Below are 21351 nucleotides of genomic sequence, written 5' to 3' on the forward strand. Positions count from 1 at the left end.
TTATCTAGTTCTCTTTTTAACCCTGTTATAGTCTTGGCCAGGGGTCGGCAACCTTTCAGAAGTGGTGTGTCGAGTCTTCATTTATTCACTCTAATTTAAGGTTTTGCGTACCAGTAATACATTTTAACGTTTTTAGAAGGTCTCTTTCTATAAGTCTATAATATATAACTAAACTATTGTTGTACGTAAAGTAAATAAGGTTTTTAAAATGTTTAAGAAGTTTCATTTAAAATTAAATTAAAATGCAGATCCCCTCCGGACCTGTGTGCCACTGAAAATGAGCTTGAGTACCGCCTTCGGCACGCGTGTCATAGGTTGCCTACCCCTTGTCTTGGCCTTGACAACATCCTCTGGCAAAGAGTTCCACAGGTTGACTGCGTTCTGTGAAGAAATACTTCCTTTTGTTTGTTTTAAACCTGCTGTCTATTAATTTTATTTGGTGACCCCTAGCTTTTGTGTTATGTGAAGGGGTAAATAACACTTCTTTATTTACTTTCTCCACACCAGTCATGATTTTGTAGACCACAATCATATCCCCCCTTAGCCATCTCTTTTCCATGCTGAAAAGTCCCTATCTTATTAATCTCTCCTCATATGGAAGCTGCTCCATATCCCTAATCATTTTTGTTGCCCTTTTCTGAACCTTTTCCAATTCCAATATATCTTTTTTTGAGATGGGGTGACTATATCTGCATGCAGTATTCAAGATATGGGCGTACCATAGATTTCTATAGAGGCAATATGATATTTTCTTTCTTATTATCTATCTCTTTCTTAATGGTGCCCAAATCTGTTCGCTTTTATGACTGCTGCTGCAGATTGAATGGATGTTTTCAGAGAACTATCCACAACAACTCCAAGAGCTCTTTCTTCAGTGGTAACAGCTAATTTAGACTCCATCATTTTATATATATAATTGGGATTATGTTTCCCAATGTGCATTACTTTGCATTTATCAACATTGAATTTCATCTGCCATTTTGTTGCCCTGTCACCTAGTTTGAGAGATCCTTTTGTAACTCTTAGTCTTCCTGGGACTTAACTATCTTTAGTAATTTTGTATCATCTGCAAATTTTGCCATCTCACTGTTTACCTCCTTTTTCAGATAATTTATGAATATGTAGAGTAGGACTGCTCCCCGTACAGAACCGAGGGGGACAACACTATTTACTTCTCTCCATTCTGAAAACTGACCATTTATTCCTACCCTCTGTTTCCTATAATTTAACCAGTTACCAGTCCACGAGAAGACCTTGTGACAATCTGTATCTCGGGGGAACACCCTTTATAATATGATTGTATAGTATCCAATGCAGAGTTTGTCATGTCGGATGTCTTCAGAAAGCTCATGATGCACTGAGCATTGTTGTTATAGTAATGTTGTAATTTCATTTATATAGTTATGAGGCTGAAAATTTGTCCTCATGGCTTATAACAAGCCCAGGCAAAATTCTCCAAGAGCAGGGGGCAGTTCACACCTCATCAGGGCATGTATGGGACAAATCCAGCCCAGCCTCACAGGAACAAAGAACACTTTGTTGCCTAGGCAGCAACAAAGGATCTGTTGGACTCTTGAGTGAGTCACCCCCCTTCCTTTGGTCAGTTTGGGACTGCAATGAGATAATGCTCACCTGACTCTGAAGTGGGGGGTGCAAAGCCAAGAAGGAAAAAAGAACATGATAAAAGAGAGAGATGTTTGCCATGCTTGCTCTCTCTTCCATCTTCATCTACAGACACCCTCTAAGAGACTGAAGTGCTGATCAGAGGGGAGAGCCTGGCTAAAGGGCAGCCAGCCAGCCTGTTGTGAGAAGCATCTAAGCTTGTAACAGCACTGAAAGTGTTAAGTTCAACTTAGAATGCGTTTTGCTTTTATTCCAGTTGACCAAATCTGACTTGTGCTTTGACTTATAATCACTTAAAATCTATTTTTTATAGTTAATAAATTTGTTTGTTTATTCTACCTGAAGCAGCGTGTTTGGTTCAAAGTGTGTCAGAGACTCCCCTTAGGATAACAAGCCTGGTACATATGAATTTCTTTGTTAAATTAATGAATGCATATAAGCTTGCAGCATCCAGCAGGCATAACTGGACACTGCAAGATGGAGGTTCCTAGGGTTATGTCTGGGACTGGAGATATTGGCTACTCTCATTTGGTTGCACAATCCAAGCAGTGGGTGGCCAAAAGTGCTCACTCACGTAGCTGGGAGCAGCTTACATGCTAGAGGATGTGCGTGAAAAGCCTGGGATGGGGGGGAAGGAGGGTGTCCTCATAGCAGAACAGGGTAAGGCTGGCTCCCAGAGTCAAGGATTGGAGTGACTGAGCAGATCACCAGTCCAGAAAACACCAGGGGAACGAACTGTCCATTTATTCCTATCCTTTGTTTCCTACCTTTTAACCAGTTACCAGTCCATGAGGGGACCTTCCCTCTTATTCCATGACAGCTTACTTTGCTTAAGAGCCTTTGCTGAGGGACCTTCTCAAAGGCTTTCTGAAAATCTAAGTACACTATATCTACTGGATCCCCCTTGTCCACACGCTTGTTAACCTCCCTCAAAGAATTCTTGTAGATTGGCAAGACATGATTTCCTTTTACAAAAACCATGTTGACTATTCCCCAACCAATTATGCTAATCTATTTGTCTGACAATTTTGTTCTTTACTATAGTTTCAACCAGTTTGCCTGCTAATGAAGTCAGGCTTACCGGCCTGTAATTGTTGGGATCACCTCTGGAGCCCTTTTTAAAAATTGGTGTCACATTAGCTATCCTCCAGTCATTTGGTACAGAAGCTGATTTAAATGATAGGTTAAGGACTGCAGTTAGTAATTCTGCAATTTCACATTTGAGTTCCATGAGAACTCTTGGGTGAATACCATCTGGTCCTGGTGACTTATTACTGTTTAGTTTATCAATTTGTTTCAAAACCTCCTCAATCTGGGACAGTTCCTGAGTTTAGTCACCTAAAAAGAATGGCTCAAGTTTGGGAATCTCCCCCACATCCTCAGCCATGAAGACCGATGTAAAGAATTCATTGAGTTTCTCTGCAATGGCCTTATCATCCTTCAGTGCTCCTTTAGCATCTCTATCGTCCAGTGACCCCACTGGTTGTTTAGCAGCTTCCTGCTTCTGATGTGGTTAACAAAAATTGCTATTACTTTTTGAGTCTTTGGCTAACTGTTCTTCAAATTCTTCTTTGGCCTTCCTAATTATATTTTTAGACTTCACTTGCCAGAGTTTATGCTCCTTTCTATTTTCCTCACTAGGATTTAACTTTCACTTTTTAAAGGATGCCTTTTTACCTCTCACTGCTTCTTTTACTTTGCCATCGGGGGGACTGTAAACAAAGGATTTGCATTTCATCCCCAAAGATGTCTGAAACTTCACATCCGCAGAAGGTGTGAACAAGAAATTTACAATTCACATGAAAGAGGCTTTAAATCTCACGTACACAGGGGATCATTTTGTTTACATCCCAGTGGGGTTAATCCTTGAAGAGAGGAGGAGGTTATAAAATAAGAGAGAGTGATCTCCACATTACCTCTCCTTTCCCATCTCTACTCACAGCAACAAGACTGCTTGAAAGACAATAGGAGCATCATTTAATTGTGTGTGTTTTGGATGGGGTGAGGGGAAAGAGGTGTGATCCTAGCTGGAAGGCTTTCTAGTAAGTATGGACTGCTGAAAGTTTTTGGGTGTGAGAAACCTTTTTGCTTTCACATCTCACTTAGCTTGTTAAAGTTTAGGAATTAGTCTGCAGTTTTATCTTTTTTTAAAAATTTTTTGTGTAACCAATTCTGACCTTTATGCTTTATCACCACTTAAAATCTACCTTTCTCTAGTTAATAAACTTGTTTTATTGTTATCTCACCCAGTGTGTTTTGGTTGAGGTGTTAGAGGAACCTCTACTCAGATTAAGAAAGGCACCAGCAGAATCATTTCCTTTGATAAAATGACTGACTATTAATGAGCTTGCATTGTTCAGTAGCATGCTGGACACTACAGGATGAACATTTCTGGGTTGTGAGGCTGGGGCTGGGGAATTTGCAGGTGTCACCTTACATGTAGTTCATGAGTAGCTTGGAGAGCATTCATGTACCTTTGCTGGGAGTGACTTTACATGCTGTGTGAACAAAGCCTGGAGAGGCTGCTTTTCACTAGCAAAGCAGTGTAAAAAGCACCCTGGGCTGGAGAGTTAAAGGGACACAGTGGTTCAACAGTCCAGAATGTACCCTAAGGGGTGTCACAAACACAAGTTTATTTCTTAGAATCCAGAACCTTAATAGACAAGAACCCAAACCCGGGGGAGGGGGACTGCTCCATTAGGCAGCGGGCACAACCCACCCCATTGTGCTTTAGGTTGGCTTGTCTATAGCAACAATTAGTGTGCAGCAAGTTGGGGAGTAAATCCACCTTGAACCAGTCTGCTGCACCCTAACTGTCTGTGAGGACCCTCAACCATGCACCAAAACTTCCCTGGTGCACTTTGATTTGTCCCTGTTTCAAAGCAGTGTAGTTGAAAGCACACTACAAAATTGTTAGTTCATGTAGCAGGGTCCACACAGACAGTTAGTGCTTAGCAGGCTAGTGAAAGGCAGATTTACACCCCAGCTTGCCACAAACTAACTGTTCCTGTAGACAAACCCTGATTCTGCTTGCACACTTCGCTACAGAGCCCTCTAACCTGCAAACAGTACTTGGAAAAAAACCCACTCTTAAGGTGATAGCTTGCAATTCCAACACAGACCTCACTATACCACAAGAATAAAGGAGAATTCCCTCCCCTCACATTGAGAAGAGTGATAATTGTTGGGTCCTGATCTGTTATGAAAAACTGGCCAATGGCGTAACAGCCTGCAAGGTGCTAAACACTCTCAGCTCCTACTGGAGTCAAAGGGTATGTCTACACTATAATTAGCACCTGCAACTGGCCCATGTCAACTGACTCAGACTCACTGTGCCTGGGATAAGGGGCTGTTTAGTTGCAATGTAGCTGGCCTCAGGCTGAAACCCAAGCTCTGGGACCCTCCCACCTCACAAGGTCCCAAAGCCTGGTCTCCAGCCCAAGCACGAACATCTACACTACCGTTTAACAGCACCTTAGCCTGAGCTCTTTAAACCTGAGTCATTTGGCACAGGCCAACAGCTGGTATCTAATTGCAATGTAGACATATCCAAAGACAACTGTGGTTGTTCAAGACTTTCCAAGAACTGCTCAGCATCTTGAAAGTTCAGGCCAGTAAATAGGAGACACAATGATAAATACTATCCTCCCATGTCTGCAGCGTCTCAGTCTCTCCATGTGTAGCATAGATGGGCACTGACCTGCTACATAAATTGTTGACTCTCTCTCTCCTGGTTGAGTCGTGGGATTCGTGACACAGCAGGAAACTTTCTGGTTGGACTCTTCTGTTATAGCAATAGCAATCTCTGTTTGAAACAGGCCATCAGCCTCTAGGGATATTTTTTCAGAGGCTGATGGTAAGAGCTGCCCCTAGTGATCTCTCCACTGAGCCTCGGGCACTGGGTACCATCTGGATGATCGACATACCACCCGGATACCTCCATCCTGATGTCCCCACGCAGAGATGTCAGGATCAGAGCCCAAACCTACAGAAGCAATAAATGAACCTGTGATAATCCTGCAGTGCCCAGTAAAGAGCCAAAAGCTTTATTACACTGTTACCAAAAGCAATTTCCTGTTAAACTAATAATCAAATGTGAATCCATGAATGTGCTGGTCAGTTAATCTGGTCAGATTCATATTTGATAAGCAGTAAAATTCATATTAATGTCAGGGCTGTTCTATGCACAAATTTGCTCCACTTTAGTTAAACTGGTTTAGTTAATCAAGTGCAGATCCCTGTGTGGACACTCTTAAATCAAGAAGGAATTAACTCAAGCTAAAGCAATACAAACCCTTTCCAAACGCTTTTAGGAGTGTCCACACAGAGCTTTGCACTAGTTCATCAAAACCAGTGCCCATGTATGTGTAGACAAACATTAAATTAAGTCGCAGATAAAAAACCCTTGTTATAGGGGAGTTTGGGTTGCTTGGCAGTGCCTTGCAGCTTTTCAGAATAAATAAGTGAACAGAAGAAAACTGATACAACTGAAAACCAGGAAATACACTCAGCAAAACAGGAAGACAAACACTCACACTTCTCACACCTGATCACACTTGGGGGGTTTATTATTGATGAGCTAAACTGAAATAAAATTATCTGAACCTGAAACAAGAGTCTTGTACCTTAACCAAGGGTGTGAATTCAAACAGATTTCATAATTGCTCTATAGTTACACACTAATGCCCACAAAATACTTGACAATGCGGAATTACGGTTGCCCAGCAATGCCATGTGCCTTTCCAAAATGCAGAGAGTGGCTAAACTTCAGTTTCTGGAACCCAAGAGCTACAAAGTAATGGCACACAGCCCCCCAGCCATGCAACCTTAACTCTGCCTCTTGGGACTGGCAATAGGCACTGGAACTGTTCAGTGAGGGTGGTATCATAATAAACAGACATGGGGGAGGGCTATGGGATGGTGCCATTGCTTGTGTTGTGTTTCCCTGATTTGGATTCCAGCATCTATCTGCCTGCACTCCCACTGCCTTCCCCATGTTCGGAGTCACTTTAGTGACTGGTGGAGGGATTAATTTGAGCAGACTGGCAGAGCTGTCACTGCAATATTAGGAGAGGTACATGTACCTTGAGGGATCAAGTATGTCTCATTTCAGTGCTGAGTTCTGTAGACTGTGTCAGTAGAACTGCACAGAGGCATCTACTTGCCATGGGGATTGTCAGCAGTCTGGTGCTCGCTGCACCTGACCTAAACCTCATGTCACAGTTACAAAACCAGCTACACCTAGCCCCGTGCCAGTATCTCTGGCAGCACATCCAGGGGTCAGTTGCCCTGCCTTTACCTGTCTTTGGATTCTGTGTATGAATCCCAGTTACTCTGTGGGTGCCAGACAGGAGCCAAAATCAATCCCAACCGGCGACATCAGTTTGGGGAGGTTCAGAATCATCGTTTGGCCCCAGGTGTGCACAAAAGAGTTGTACTTACCACCTGTTAATATCACCTGACTTTTTATTGATGTTTGTGTATCTCATTAACCCCTAGCTCTAATGACCTCAACTTTAGCCCACTAACCCTACCGCAGTGTCCAATAAGTCACAGCAATTTTCAAAACAATCTGAGTATGGGTCTGGATTTTAGAACCCTCAGAAAAAACAGCTGTTAACTGTAAACTAGTATAAAGCTTAAGCAGAGCAGAGCTACTGCCCCACCATAATGAGAAAAACCAAGTTTCATCTCACAATGAACCCTCTGACTCCACTTATTACCCTCTTGAAGACGTCAAAGTATCAGAACAAGTTACTGACCTGCCACCTGTAGTTCCAATAAAGCTGCTTCATAAGAGACACTGGACTGAAAAAAACACGTGTACTGCCCATCGTCTGAGGGTCGGATATCACGTATTCTCAGAAAAACGCTCCCATTGTTGATGTTTTCTTTCAAGAGCTCAGTTCTTCCTCGATATTCCAGCATCTGCTCACCATACTGATCCTGCCCATCGCAGTACAGGTGCACAACTGGAGAGCACCAGGATCGGAACCACCTCACCTCCATGTTCTCAGCGCTCATCCTGGGGGAGAGGTGGCAGGGCAGGACAGCCTCCCCACCTAGCGAGGTAATGATTAGACGGTCAGGTCCAGTCACTTTGAACTGTGCTGTGAAATGTACAATGAAATATGGAAATTAAATCGGCGAGGGGCTGGGAGTGGCATTAATTCAGCAGTAAATCACACAGTGAGAGAGCGTCCTGCATTAAGTGAACACCTCATACTCATGCAGTGCCCTAGACATGTCTACGAGTACAGAGAGTCACAGGCTTGGGGTAACTGCACCTCTGACTCCCTCTGTGGTCTGCTCAAGTCATGTCTCATTAGGTCTTAGGCCTCCAGCCATCACATCTCTCTGGGCAGGGACCCATGTCCCACTCCCGCAACACTGGGGTTTCAGGCTTGCAGCCCCCTGCAATTCACTGTGGTTTTTCCAGAAGGCTTAACCAAAGGCCAGCACCTGTGCTTTGCTTTCTCTCCCAGGGCTATGAACAGTGTGTGCCAGCAGTTACCAGCAACCCAAGAGCTCTTTCAAAGCAGAGAACATTGAAGGACAAAAGCCTGAGAAAACTAACCATAAACCAATAAGAGGTCTGAACACATTACATTTATATTGAAGGATTTATACTCATCTGGCACATGGGACTCTCTGATAGGTTCCAAAGTCCTTCAAACCTTCTCTAAGGGTTTATCCTCTTGAGTAACAGGTCCTATTGGTTTGTAGCCCAAGATTCCAGGCCTCTGACCTGTTTAAATCAAGGTGTTTTTTTTTACCAAATATCTTTGTTCTCTTTGGCTTCTGGGACCTGGTCTGAACTAGTTTGTGCAATTCTCCCTAGAGGTGGCACTTCTCTGCAGCTGTTACCTGTCCCAGCAGTAATTTCCTCCCATGGGTTGTACCTCCTGGAGGAGATGGGGTAACCCTCCCCAATGGAGTAGATTACAATTCTGAGCCCTCAGAGGTGCATATAACAGGTATAGGTACCATTTATACAGGGGAAACAAAAAGAACATTCATAAAATTAATTCAATAATCCCCAAAATACCACATGTGGTTGCAATACCTGTCACACGAGTACACATGAGTGTTATAGATTGTTCCTATTATCTCTGAATAGGGTTCAAAACTTCTCACAGGCACCCTGGATAAAATGGCTATTGGGGGCTTGATTCTCTGATACACAAAGAGAGCCACTCCGTCATGGGGCTCCCCAACTGCTGCAGGGATGGTGAAGGGCATGCAAGATGAAAAGCTATGAAAATAGATTATCACCACAATGCAGATAAAGTCAGAGGCCAGATAATGGAGAGGGAGAAGGAGGTAGATAGAAAAGTGCAGGAAGCAGAGAACCAGCCATTGTGGAATTGCAGAGGGTGTCTCAGTGAAGAGACTCAGCATCAGGATAAAAAACAATGAGGAGTACTTGCGGCACCTTAGAGACTAACAAATTTATTTGGGCATAAGCTTTCATGGGCTAGAACCCACTTCATCAGATGCATGGAGTGTTAAAAAATAGTATGCAGGTATAAATATACGGCACATGAAAAGATGGAAGTTGCCTTACCAAGTGGGGAGTCAGTGCTAATGAGACAATTCAATTAAAGCAGAAGTGGGCTATTCTCAACAGTAGCATCAGGAGAGACAGAGCGAGCAGTTTAAATTAGCAGGATGGAAATCACAGCAGAAAGGAACCAAAATGGCCAAGTTGCTGTGGAGGCAGCCCCGAGACTGGAGTGGGTAGCTATTATCCCTGAGGGAAGAGAAACAGAAGCTGGCAAATTTCACATCCTCATTGTGACAGGAGCTTTAGCTCTGAGTCCTGATCAGATGTGCCTAGTGCAGCATGAATGATTTGTGGGTTGTTACTTCATAGCTGAAGAGTCGGGGATTCATGATTTATTTGTAGCTGAAGAGTCTGGTCTGTGACTTATACAGACTGCCAGTGCAGTGTACAGAAATGGATAGTGTCCCTTTAAATTGTTTGTGAGCCCTGTAGTGGTGCTCACTGTGTTGTGTATTTTAGAAGCTGCCAGAAACCAGCCAGAGCAGTAGTATGTGTTAGGATATAGATAGTCAGGCCTGTCTGCAAAGGCCTATACTTTAAGAATGTAGGTGTATTCTTATCACTTATCTAGTTATAGAGGTACAAAACAAGAATCAAAGTCAGTCTGCCTGTTTATAGGCCTTCTCTCACTATGATAGCCTAGGCTAAGGCCTTTGGCTAAGCAGCAGAAGCAGCCATAAGCTGGGAAGTGAAAGGTCACGTCCTCAGTCACACTGAAATAAGGCAGTTTTGGGCTGTTAAAAAGGTGATCCAATCTATCATCTCTAGATAAAGGAAAGACCCTAGAAGATTTAAAGGAAACTAAGTTTGATAGCATCCTGTCTGGCAAGAACTCACTTATCAATAGCTGGGGTGTGAAATCCTCATTTCTTTGTTGTTCTATCACTGTAGTCCTCATTTCCCTATTGTTTGTCTGTATAATCTGTGTCTGGTTTCGTGATTGTTTCTGTCTGCTGTATAATTAATTCTGTTGGATGTGAACCAATTAACGTGGTGGGATATAATTGGTTAGATAATTATGTTACAATATGTTGGGATTGGTTAGTGAAATTTCAGTAAAATGATTGGTTAAGGTATAGCTAAGCAGAACTCAAGTTTTACTATATAGCAGGGGTCTCAAACACACGGCCTGTGCGGCTATTTCCTGTGGCCCGTCAAGTGGCCCTGGCCCACGCCGACCCCCCCTACCTACCTCCAGGCCATGGGTGGGCAAACTACAGCTGCAGGATTGCCCCCCTTGAGCCCTGCGCCGCACCCTGAAGCAGCTGGCATCGTGTCCCTGTGGCTGGGGGGGTGGGGTGGGGGGAGAAGCAGAGGGCTCCGGCCTGTGTGTTGCCCTGGCTTTCAGGCACTGCCCCCACCCCCACAGCTCCTGTTGGCTGGGAACGGGGAACCGCGGCCAATGGGAGCTTCAGGGGAGGTACCTGGAAGTGCGGCAAGCAGTGTGTGGAGCCCTGCGTCCCTCTCCCCCAGGGGCCACAGGGATATGGTTCCAGCTACTTCCCGTAGCGGAGCGGGAGCGGGGCCAGGGCTGGGGCTGGCAGCCTGCCCTGGCCCCAATGTGCGCTGCTGCCACCCCAGAACCCGAAGCCCTCCTGCACCCTGCCCCCAGCTCCCTTCCCTGAGCTCCCTGCCTGCACCCCAACTCCCTGCGGCACCCCAACTCCCTGCCCTGAGCCCCCTGCCATGTCCCACACCCCTCCTGCACCCCAACTCCCTGCCCTGAGCCCCCTGCTGCACTCCACACCCCAACCCCCTGGCCTGAGCCCCCTGCTGCATCCCACACCCTTTCTGCACCCTGAGCCCCCTACCTGCACTCCAACCCCCTGCTGCACCTCAACTCCCTGCCCTGAGCCCCTGTCATACCCCTCATGCATTCTCTGGGGGCAGGGCAGGGGCAGAGTTGGAGTGGGGACTTCAGGGCAGTGGAATGGGGGCAGAGAAGGGTTGGGAAGAGGCGGGGCCTCATGGAAGGGATGGAGTGGGGGCAGGGCCGGGGACAGCGAGGAGGGGGTTTCAGTGATGCGACCCTCGGGCCAATGATCTAGCCCTCATGTGGCCCTCATGGTCATTTGAGTTTGAGACCCCTACTATATAGTCTGCAGTCAATCCGGAAGGGGGCGGGAATTGGAATCATGTTTTGCTAAGGGGGGAAATGGGAACAGGGACACAGACAACGCTCTGTGGTGTCAGTGCTGGGAAGGGGGACACTGAGGAAGGAAATTGGAATCATTGCTTGCTGAAAGTTCACACCAATAAACATCGAATTGTTTGCACCTTTGGACTTGGGTATTGTTGCTCTCTGTTCATGCGAGAAGGACCAGGGAAGTGAGAGGGTGAAGGAATAATCATAGAATCATGATTCTATGATTCTAAGCAGTGCTGATCCCCGTGGAACAGTTCAGAATCAATTAATAAGCCCTCTAACAGGATGGATGTAGTATCAAGGCCTGACAAGCTGGTGTATAGATCTTAACCATGGTCAGTGGGGACCCAGCTGTTCCTTGTGGTTTCTCCATGTTACTGATTGTTGTGTAAAGTGCAAAGACACACCAGGCAGGTTGAGCAGATGCTGTTTATAAGACAAGGCAGTGATGCAAGATAGACGGTGATGAGCAGCAATACCAACAGCAGCAAACCCAGTGAGGAGGCCGGAGCTCCTACCTGACACCAGCCTGTGAACCTGTAGAGTGAGGCAGAGAGTGACGTAGCCGGGCAGAGCGGAGCTCACTGTGGAGCCGGGGGAGAACGAGGGAACCTTCCCCATCATCATAGCTTGGTCTGGGGAACAGGAGAAATAACAAACCAGATGGCGAGTGAGTGTGATGCAGTGACAGGACAGTGCCACAGGGCAGTGAGGAGGAGGTAACAAGCCTCACTGTTGCCTGCCATACACCAGAAGGGAAGAGATTTCCCCCACAGTCCTCATCTGCCCTGGCTCTGAGTAGGGTCAGATGTTGCTATGATTAAAACCCAGAACTGCCAGAAGCCAGTCCATACCACGGCTGAGACCTATGGAGCTCTCTGCTCTATTTAGATTGCGTAAGGACTTGGGGAGCAGTGTGGAAAATAAGCACTGCAGGAGGTACCGCCCACTAGATCCAGAGTGACAGTACTCTGCAGGCCTCTGATTGGCCAAGTGCCCCTACTTAGCTCCAGGGCTTGCTCCAGGAAGATGCCTGAACAACCACCCAGACCTTTGCCTACTACTATCCTGGACTTTGCCTTGTCTCCTGATCTCTGACCCTGAATCCAGCCTCTTGATTCTAACCTGATAGTACCTCTGGTATCTGACTCTGACCCTGACTCTTGTTTACAGATTCTTATCTGGGTCACCACATCTCTTTGCCCCCTGAGATCTGCACTATTTAAACCACTCTCAGGGTACGTCTACACCGCAGCTGGGAGTGAGCTTCCCAGCGCTGGTAGACAGTCATGCTAGCTCTTCTTGAGCTAGGATGCTAAAAATAGCAGAGTAGTGGAGTAGCCCAGGTGGCAGCTCAAGCTTTCCTGCCTGATAACAAACCTGCCTGGACTCCTAGGGTGTGTACCCCCGAGTGGCTAGCTTGAGCCTAGACTGGGATGGCCACCGTGTTGCCCACAGAGAGGCCAGCGTTGGCCAGGAAGGGACCCTGACCAGGGTTCCAGGGCACAGACTCACGGCCTCCCTGTTTGATTCCCACTGACAGAGATCTGGAAGGAGGTGATGCACCCCTGCTCTGGCAGAACCTGTAGGATGGGTGCAGGAGCGGCGCCAGGACTTTTGGCGCCCTAGGCGCAGGGCCGGCTCTAGCCATTTCGCCGCCTCAAGCATGGTGGCATGCCACGGGGGGCGCTCTGCTGCTCTCCGGTCCCGCGGCTCCGGTGGGCCTCCCGCAGGCATTCCTGCAGAGGGTCCGCTGGTCCCGCGGCTCCGGTGGATCTGCCGCAGGCGTGCCTCCCTCCCGTGCTCCCGGTCGGAGCCAGCCCTGCCTAGGCGGGGGTCCATCCCGCGCTCCCGGTCGGTGGCAATTCTGCGGCGGGGGGGTCCTTCCATGCTCCCGGTCTTCGGGACACTTCGGCGGCAGGTCCCGGAGCGAGCGAAGGACCTGCCGCAGAATTGCCACCGAAGACCCGGAGCGCAGAAGGACTCCCCGCCGCCAAATTGCCACCAAGGGTGGCAAAATGCAGCCCCCCCAAATCCTGGTGCCCTAGGCGACCACCTAGGTCACCTAAATGGAAGCGCCGACCCTGGATGGGTGGCAATGGTAACAGCACCTGCCTTCTCTCAAGGCAATGGCCCTCAGGGCCGGCTCCAGGCACCAGCATCCCAAGCAGGTGCTTAGGGCGGCAATCTTCAAGGGGCGGTAGTCTGTGTGTTTTTGCCCCCAAGCAGTGCGCCAAATTGCTGCCGCTGACGCCGGGAGCCGTCCTTGAGCCATTAGAGCGGCACGTGTGTTTCTGCCGCAGCAGCAATTCGGCGGCAGCTTCTACGTTCAGCTGTCTGCGATGGCGCAGCTTCTGTCTTCTGTCTGAAGACAGAAGCTGCCTCTGAACTGCCGTCACCGCGGAAACACGCATGCTGCCGTAACGGCACACGGACTGCCCCACCGTCTGCAGCAGCAATTCAGCGCGCTGGTTGGGACGGCAAAAACAGTAGAGCCGGCCCTGATGGCCCTGCAGACTTGGGTGGGGCTGGAAGGGATTCACTGAATCTGGACCAAGATTTTTCTCTTCTTGTCTTTCAACAGCGCACTCTGGAACGTTAGTTTAGTGACAATAACAAAGGAGAGGAGGGGAGAGAAACACAAAGATACAAACACACACACACACGCACACACACCTGTCACAAAGAGAGCCCAGCTCTGTGCCAGCATCCCAGTCTGTGTTCAGATGCAGAGAAATCTCTGAATTTGCAGGGACATTCCCACAGCCAGGTTTACTTTCAGAGTCAGGAGGTGCCGGTTTCTCCCTGAGAATCCCTTCAGTGAGGCCCATTGGTGCTAACAGCCCATCTGAAGGGACCTCAGTGCCGTGTGTCCAGAAATCTCAGCCAGAGCCGTGCCGCTGGGGATCCAGAGCCCGGAGCTCCCCTCCCTGCTCAATCCCAGAAAGAAGCTTTGAATCAGAAAGTCTGGAAGGGTCTGTTGGTGTCACTCTGACATAACCCTAGGTAACTCAGAAAGGTGGTAGACCACAAGTGTCAATGAAGCCCTCCTGTTGTAGGCCTCAATGAACCAATGTTCCTCCATGTTAAACACTTTGTGTAACCTAGGGTAACCTAATGTACTAATAGCTGCAAAAATGTAGTGTTAGCAGTTAGTTTTTGGTTGTAACAGCCAGTTCTCTGCTGTAATACATTGAAGCTAGGCTGAAGCCCGCTCAAGGCCGTTTTAAGATACTGTATATATGTCTCAGCAGCGGAGAGGGGGGAGAAAGGGGGAAGACAAAAGATTGAATGAGAAAAGATACTGCAGCTGGATGGGAAAGGAGGAGGGAGTAAGAGATTAGCTAGTCAGCACGAAAAAGTTTTGTAGTAAACAACTGGGATATAAAAGGAAGAAACTGCTTGTTTTAGGGGTGCAGGATTTGAGATTTACTCCCTTGCACCTTATTTGAGCTCAAATAAACTTGGTTTGCTTCTCCACCCTGGTGTGTTTATTGGCGCGGCACACCAGGCGACAGACCCCCCCGCTGTTGCTTGGCTTCAGGCAGTTATCTGCCGGCAACAGGTCCACAAGATTCTACAAAGGTCTAGAACATTCTAAGAGGTTAGTGAAAAATGAGCTCACATAAGGAAAACCCAAAACATTTTACTTCAAACATTCTATGTTTCTTTTTATGACTAACAACAAAAACAGCTCCTAGAGCCTGGCACTGCCCAAGCCTGGCACCCCAGGTAGTCGCCTAGGTTACATGCCCCTAAATCCGGCCCTGGTCCCCATGTCACTTACTGAAGCTGCAGCACCAGTTCCACACACAGGATCACGAAGCCAGAGGGTTTGAGACCTGACCCATCATTGTTATTTTTCTAACATTTGTAGCTGAATTGATGGGGCTGGGCCCCTTCCCTGCCTAGGCCTTCCACACACCTCAAAACTGAAAGTACAAAAGTAGCAGGAAGTTGAAGTAATGGTCTGTGTCCCTGGCTGTTTGGGGCAGAGCAAATTCCTCTTAAAGAAACAGCCCCATTCATAGGGCACGGAGCTGGCAGGGATAGGCCTGCTAGGGGCAGTTTGCCGGGTGAGCCAGTGTAGGGGTATCAATGTCCCCCCCCCGAGTTGCTGTTCCTGCTCTCCAGGGATCGCTGGGTTCTCAGTAATTCCCCTCTGCACAGCACCATCTGCCACAGCTTTGTCCAGCTGAGGAAATAAAGCAGCACCAGCAAAAAGCGCCAGCCAGTTTGCACCACTCCGTGTCCGTGTCCTGGGTGGAGGCCAGGGGAGGGGGAGCTGAAATCCAGAGTGACTGACTGGGAATTGGGTGGGAAGCAACAACTGATCAATGGTGGGGGTGGGGAGATCAGAATGGACTGAATGTAACTCAGGATCTGCTAGGCTGTAGCTGGCTTGGCTCCTGCAGGTGCTCAGGGGAGCAGAGCCTGAGGGGGTCAGGGTGGGCAGCAGCTCTGGGACTCGCAGCTCCCTCGGGAGCAGAGCTGGGGCGAGGAGGGGCCGGTGGTGTAGAGTCACTTTCCTGCTCAGCCCCAGCCTTTCACCTGGGTCTCTCCCCTCACCTGCAGGCTCTGCCTCAGGGGCTGGTGTCAGCAGAGCCCGGGGCTGCCCCAGGGGCAGGTTCCAGCTACCTGAAAAAATCCCCTCCCCCCAAGGGAGTGTAATGGCCAAGTCTGAGCGCCAGTGAAAGCACTGTCAGGCTCAGGGCTGGTGCTGGAGGTGGATGCTGTGGGGAAACAGCCGTCTTGTCACTGTTATGCTGTAATCAGCAGCCCAGAGAGGAGGACTCCTTGGGGCTCCCTGGGCGCTGAGCCAAAGGGCTGGATTCGTATAAATCACAAGTTCCCCTTACCCCAGCCCCGCTCCTTCCAAAACAGGAAACAGGAGCAGGAGGGGGAACATAGCTCAGATCTGGTGGTGTGTCCTTGCTGCTCAGTACAGATGCTCCCAGTCACTGACACCCCCTGAACACCCCCCCATCTCCCCAGCCACTTCCCCAGCAGCCCTCAGTCACAGCAGCACCTCCTGAGACCAACAAGATGTTTGAAATGGGAGGGTTTGCAGGATCAGGCCCTTGTCGGCTCTTTCATATGTTATTGCTTCATATTTCATACAGGGGAAGGGGGGATCCAGAAAGGGGATCTGAGTCAGGGACAGGGGGGACTTCAGCACTGGAGCCCAGATGCAGAAGGGGCTGAGATCCAGGCAGCTGGAGCCGGCCAGTGAGTCAGGAACTGCTTCCCATCAGAATTTGCTATCAGTAGCAAAATCTGAAACTCACTTGGAGGCTGGAGCCTTGTTTACAGTAGCAGTCCCCTAGGTGCCTGTTTCTGCCTCCAGTCACGTGCACTGTTACCTCCCACTAGGCACCCACACACCTATCTCCTGCCTGATCCCTAGCATGAACCATGACCCTGGGGAAGATAGGTGCTCCTCTGGTTATCTCACCTGCAGGGTCTGATCCAGCAGGTCTGCTCAGAGGCCAACCATCTGATCCAGTCTCATACAAAATCTGGCCACAGGAGGCTGTGCCACCCCAATAATTAGAGCACTCACCTGCAATATGAAGAGACTCAGGTTCACTGCCCCTGAGAAAGGACTTGAACTGGGGTCTTCTACACTCCTTAGGGGAGTTCTCTAATAATTTGTTCTAGTGTATTTCCAGGTACTGAAGTTAGGCTGACTGGTCGATAATTCCCTGGCTTGTTTTTGTTTCCCTTTTTAAAGATAAGTACAATGTGCCCTTCTCCAGCCCTCTGGGACCTCACATGTCCTCCACAAGTCCTTAAAAATAATTATTAACAATTCTGAGATTGCTTCAGGGAGTTCTTTATGTGCCCGGGGGTGAATTTCATCAGGCTCTGACAGCTCCAATATATCGAACTTATCTAAATATGCTTTAACTTGTTCTTTCCCTAGTTTGGCTGGTATTCGTCCCCCCTTGCTGTTAATATTACGTGTGTTGAGTATCTGGTCACAATTTTAGTGAAGACTGAACCAAACTAGGCATTAAACACCTCAGTGTCTGCAACCAGGATATGGGTGATCATTCCTAGTGGTCAGAGCAGGAGTCATTAGCCAGGAGTCATAGCCCAGGATCAGAACAGGAGTCAGCAGCTAGATAACAGACCCAGGGGTCAGAGCAGATGTCAGAGGTCAGGAATCGGAGCAGAGGGTCAGAACCAGGTTACTTGGAATGAGGCAAGAGAGGGGCAAGTTTTGGGCCAAGTTAGGAGCAGGGCTAGAACAAGGCAGGAAAAAGACTGGGAACAAGCCGGTGCAGGAGCTGTCACAGCACAATCATGGGATAATGGTTTGAGCTGCCACTGAACCACTGTTGCTGGTGGACTTAAGAGCTGGGCTGCTGACTCATCCAAGCAAATCAGGCAGTGTAGCCAGTCAGGCAGCTTACTACAGGCCAGCTGAACTGGTTTGGTTGCCCAGAGACTGGCAGGTCCTGATTCCTGACAGCAGACTCCACTCCCAATGGCAACTCATAGGGGACCTCGTGGCCCAGTTTCTTGGGGTACTTCCCATGGAGCTCTCACAATAGATCTTGGGTGTGGATGTTCTCTACTGGTTCCCAAGTCTGGACTATACACTTTCCAGTCCACCAGGTACTGGAGCCTTCCCCTAATTTGCCGAGAGTTGAGGATTCAGTGGACTAAGTACCCCTCCTGTCCCTGGACTATTATGGGTGGTGGTGGTGAGTTGGAGCAGTTAGGATCTGTTTTCTTGGTCTGGGGCTTTTGAAGTGAGATGTGAAAGATGTGGTGGATCTTCAAGGACTCCGGCACTGTAACTGGACAGTGGGTTCACCCATTCTATAATCTTGAAGGGGCCCAGGTATCAGGGCTGGCTCTTCCACTTTGGTGACCTAGGCTGTCGCCTAGGGTACCAGGATTTGTGGGGGCAGCATTTTGCCATCCTCAGTGACAATTCGGCGGCGGGGGGTCCTTCCAAGCTCAGGGTCTTTGGCGCAGGGCCAGCTCCAGGCTCCAGCACGCCAAGTGCATGCTTGGGGCGGCATGTCGCGGGGGGCGCTCTGCTGGTTGCTGGGAGGATGGCAGCCGGCACCGGTGGACCTCCTGCAGGCGTCTCTGTGGAGGGTCCGCTGGTCCCGCGGCTCCGGTGGAGCATCCACAGGCACGCCTGTGGGAGGTCCACTGGAGCCGCAGGACCAGCGGACCCTCCGCAGCCACATCTGAGGGAGATCCATCGGAGCCACAGGACTGGCGAGCGGCAGAGTGCCCCCCTGCGGCATGCTACCATGCTTGGGGGGGAAAAATGGCTAGAGCCGGCCCTGCTTCGGCAGCAATTCTGCGGCGGGTCCTTCACTCACTCTGGGACCTGCCGCCGAAGGGCCCTGAAGACTGAGAGCACAGAACAACCCCCCCCATTGCAGAATTGCCACAAACGACTGGGAGCACGGAAGGACCCCCGCCTAGGGCGCCAAAAACCCTGGCTCCGCTCCTGCTAGGTATTGATAGTGTTGGGGACCCCGGTGCCCCAATAATGGCAAGGTTCATTGTCTGACCACGAGAGTGACAGGCAACACCAGCAAAGTCTGAACAAAAGCTCTTTATTGAAGAGTGCACACGACAACAAAGAGCAAGCTCGTCTTCCAAAAGGAACCAGCTTGCTTCTTTACAACTAGCATATAATTTTTATAGACAGTTCCGTCGCATTACAAATTATTCATTTAGCAGTCCAATCCCCTTTTACTGATTACTAAAACCCAAACCTTTATTTTGTTTAAAACTAATTGATTAAGATAAATAATACTGCCTAAACAATTACTACAAACAAGAATGATATAATTTATATGAGTCAGAAAGAAACAGAGAACAGAAACAGGAAGTTTTGCCATTGTTCCTAACACAGTACATCTGGTATCATGCCAGGAATGCCATTCCTTTTATCTTATGGATGCTTAACTCTGTAAGAGACAGGCAACTCCCGGGCATTTTCCACTTATGAATTACCCAGAAGCCTCGGTTAGCCTGACTTTATTCAGGTTGGCATAACTGGCTTTGTCTGCAATATCTTTATTCAGGCCTAACAATAGTCTAATTTCATGGATGCTCTATTGAAGGTTGTGGGCAGAGAGCCACATCTTGTCCCCTATGGCCAGACTAGAAAGTCTGGTCTGAGTGGTGTTTATAGGAACCTTTAGAGGACTGCAAATGTTCTTTGTGCTCCTGCTGCACCCAGTTTAGGTGGGAGGTTAAATCTGCAGCAGCTGATACTGGGGAACTCACAGCCAAGTCTGGGTGGCAGCAGAGGTAAAAGCCATGGCTTGTGAAAAATGGGCTATGTTGGGTTGAGGCATGGCTTGCACTGGTATATGTGTCAAAGTTAGAATCAGGACTCACAATTTGTCAGACCACTCTGTTTTATTAGCACAGCGCTCTGCCAATAACACCCAGATAATGAGAGCAGGCATGCAAGACCCAAACAGTCTTATTTATACAGATAAAAGAGCGGGAATTAGACAAAGGGACAAAGAAAGCAAAACAGTAAAATTCACCTGGGGCACAGCATGCATATCCTACTTCCTTACTAACGCCTATTGATCTAAGGCTAATACTTCACCAATTGCCCTTAAATGGTTCAATTGTTCTATGTTAATGTCTGCATTCCTGACACCTGGATCGCAGCATTCCAGCAACTTTGCTTAAAGGTACAGACAGTATTTCTTTAATCCTTTCTATTTTTACAATATAATTCATTCTACTTTCACAATCCCTCCTTTTGGTCAAGCGCACGCCATGATCAACATTGGACGGGGTTCCACATATTAACCATTCTTTATCTCTTTGTTCATCAATGATATTCAAAATCATCATATTAGCACTCTGTTTTGGGACAGTCACCTGGGTGGCATATTTTACACAATTCTGGATACAATGGGAGATTAACTGAAAACATACAAAAATCACTAGGATTCCAAACAAGATAGTCAGGGCTCCCTGAAACAACCAGTTTCCTATGCCAGAGAAATTGAACAAGTTACTTAGCCACTTCCATAAAGAACTCGGCTCTTCATGGGGAAGATATGCGATTTGTTCTAAGTGACTAGCGTGATCTATTACCTCACTGGTATTGTCAGGTATAAATGCACAACATTCTTTTCCAATGAGAGCACAGGTCCCACCTTTGGCCGCCAGCACTATGTCCAATGCCTGACGGTTTTGGAGGGCCACCTGTCGGATCGCCCCTGTTTCTTTGGCCAGGGTTTTTAAACTTTCTCCGGTTTCATTTGCCATTATTTCAACTACTGCTTGTAACCTGAGGAGCCTTTTTGCATGGTGTATTACTCCCCCAAGTGGGATAAGGGAACTGCCAATGGCCTCTTCCCAGGTTAAGGGGCTTATGTTATTTATATACCATTGGGCATCTGCTAAGTCCCATCTTTTTTGCCTGAAATTACGGAGGTGTTCTCGTGGGAAGGACCCTAGCACTCGGAATTGTGGGACGAGTCGGGCGGGATAACAGATACCTGACCAGTTGGCTGGTAATACAGTATAAGCTTTGGTTCCACAAACCCAATGATGGCCTATTAAGGCCGGGAAGGGTCGATTGCATCCATTTGTTACATACGTGTCTGCAAATGAGGAGTAATATCCTCCAAAGGGAACAGGGTAATCCTCCTTACGAGGAGTGGTAGTGTTTGTATGGCATTGAAAGATTGTATTATTTTTACTAAGATTACTGTAGGGGGAACATGAGATTGATTTTTCTGTTTGATCCCAGGTCGAGAAAAAATTCATATCTCCATACCCGGCCTGCCACTCTTTAGTTTTGTTTGAATAATCCCATACACCATTGGCCACAATATGCTGAAGGCAACGGCTTTTTCCCAGATCCAGCCCTGTCCCATTACACACCCAACACCAATGACCTTTTCCCTCCACCACACTTATCCATTTAGATACATTTATTCCCACTGCTTCCCAAGTGTCATTGCTGTTCCATTTTTTGTTAAATGGACTACGTCCTCCAGTG

At 48.0% G+C, this 21351-nt stretch overlaps 3 protein-coding genes across 3 annotated transcripts in view; 1 reads left to right on the forward strand and 2 right to left on the reverse strand.

Annotated features, from left to right (window-relative positions):
• The window catches only part of LOC127032790 (zinc finger protein 569-like), a 253686-nt gene that overhangs the window by 91653 nt on the left and 140682 nt on the right, over window positions 1-21351 (reverse strand).
• The window catches only part of LOC127033157 (zinc finger protein 850-like), a 226776-nt gene that overhangs the window by 45972 nt on the left and 159453 nt on the right, over window positions 1-21351 (forward strand). The window lies entirely within an intron of this gene.
• Window positions 7363-12021, reverse strand: LOC127032874 (myelin-oligodendrocyte glycoprotein-like). The gene is made up of 2 exons (XM_050920468.1): window positions 11855-12021; window positions 7363-7733 (listed from the first exon to the last, which is right to left on the reverse strand). The coding sequence occupies exons 1-2, from the start codon at window positions 11961-11963 to the stop codon at window positions 7378-7380; spliced, it is 465 nt and encodes a 154-aa protein (XP_050776425.1). The 5' UTR covers window positions 11964-12021; the 3' UTR covers window positions 7363-7377.

Source organism: Gopherus flavomarginatus, chromosome 12 (assembly GCF_025201925.1).
Source record: "Gopherus flavomarginatus isolate rGopFla2 chromosome 12, rGopFla2.mat.asm, whole genome shotgun sequence".
NCBI classification, from domain to species: Eukaryota; Metazoa; Chordata; order Testudines; family Testudinidae; genus Gopherus; species Gopherus flavomarginatus.

Excerpts from the sequence above, each read along its gene's own strand:
- LOC127032874 (XM_050920468.1), bottom strand. The coding sequence starts at position 11,963 with ATGATGATGGGGAAGGTTCCCTCGTTCTCCCCCGGCTCCACAGTGAGC. Across the intron at positions 7,734-11,854 it reads GGTTCACAGGCTGGTGTCAG|CACAGTTCAAAGTGACTGGA; the intron begins GTAGGAGCTCCG and ends TACATTTCACAG.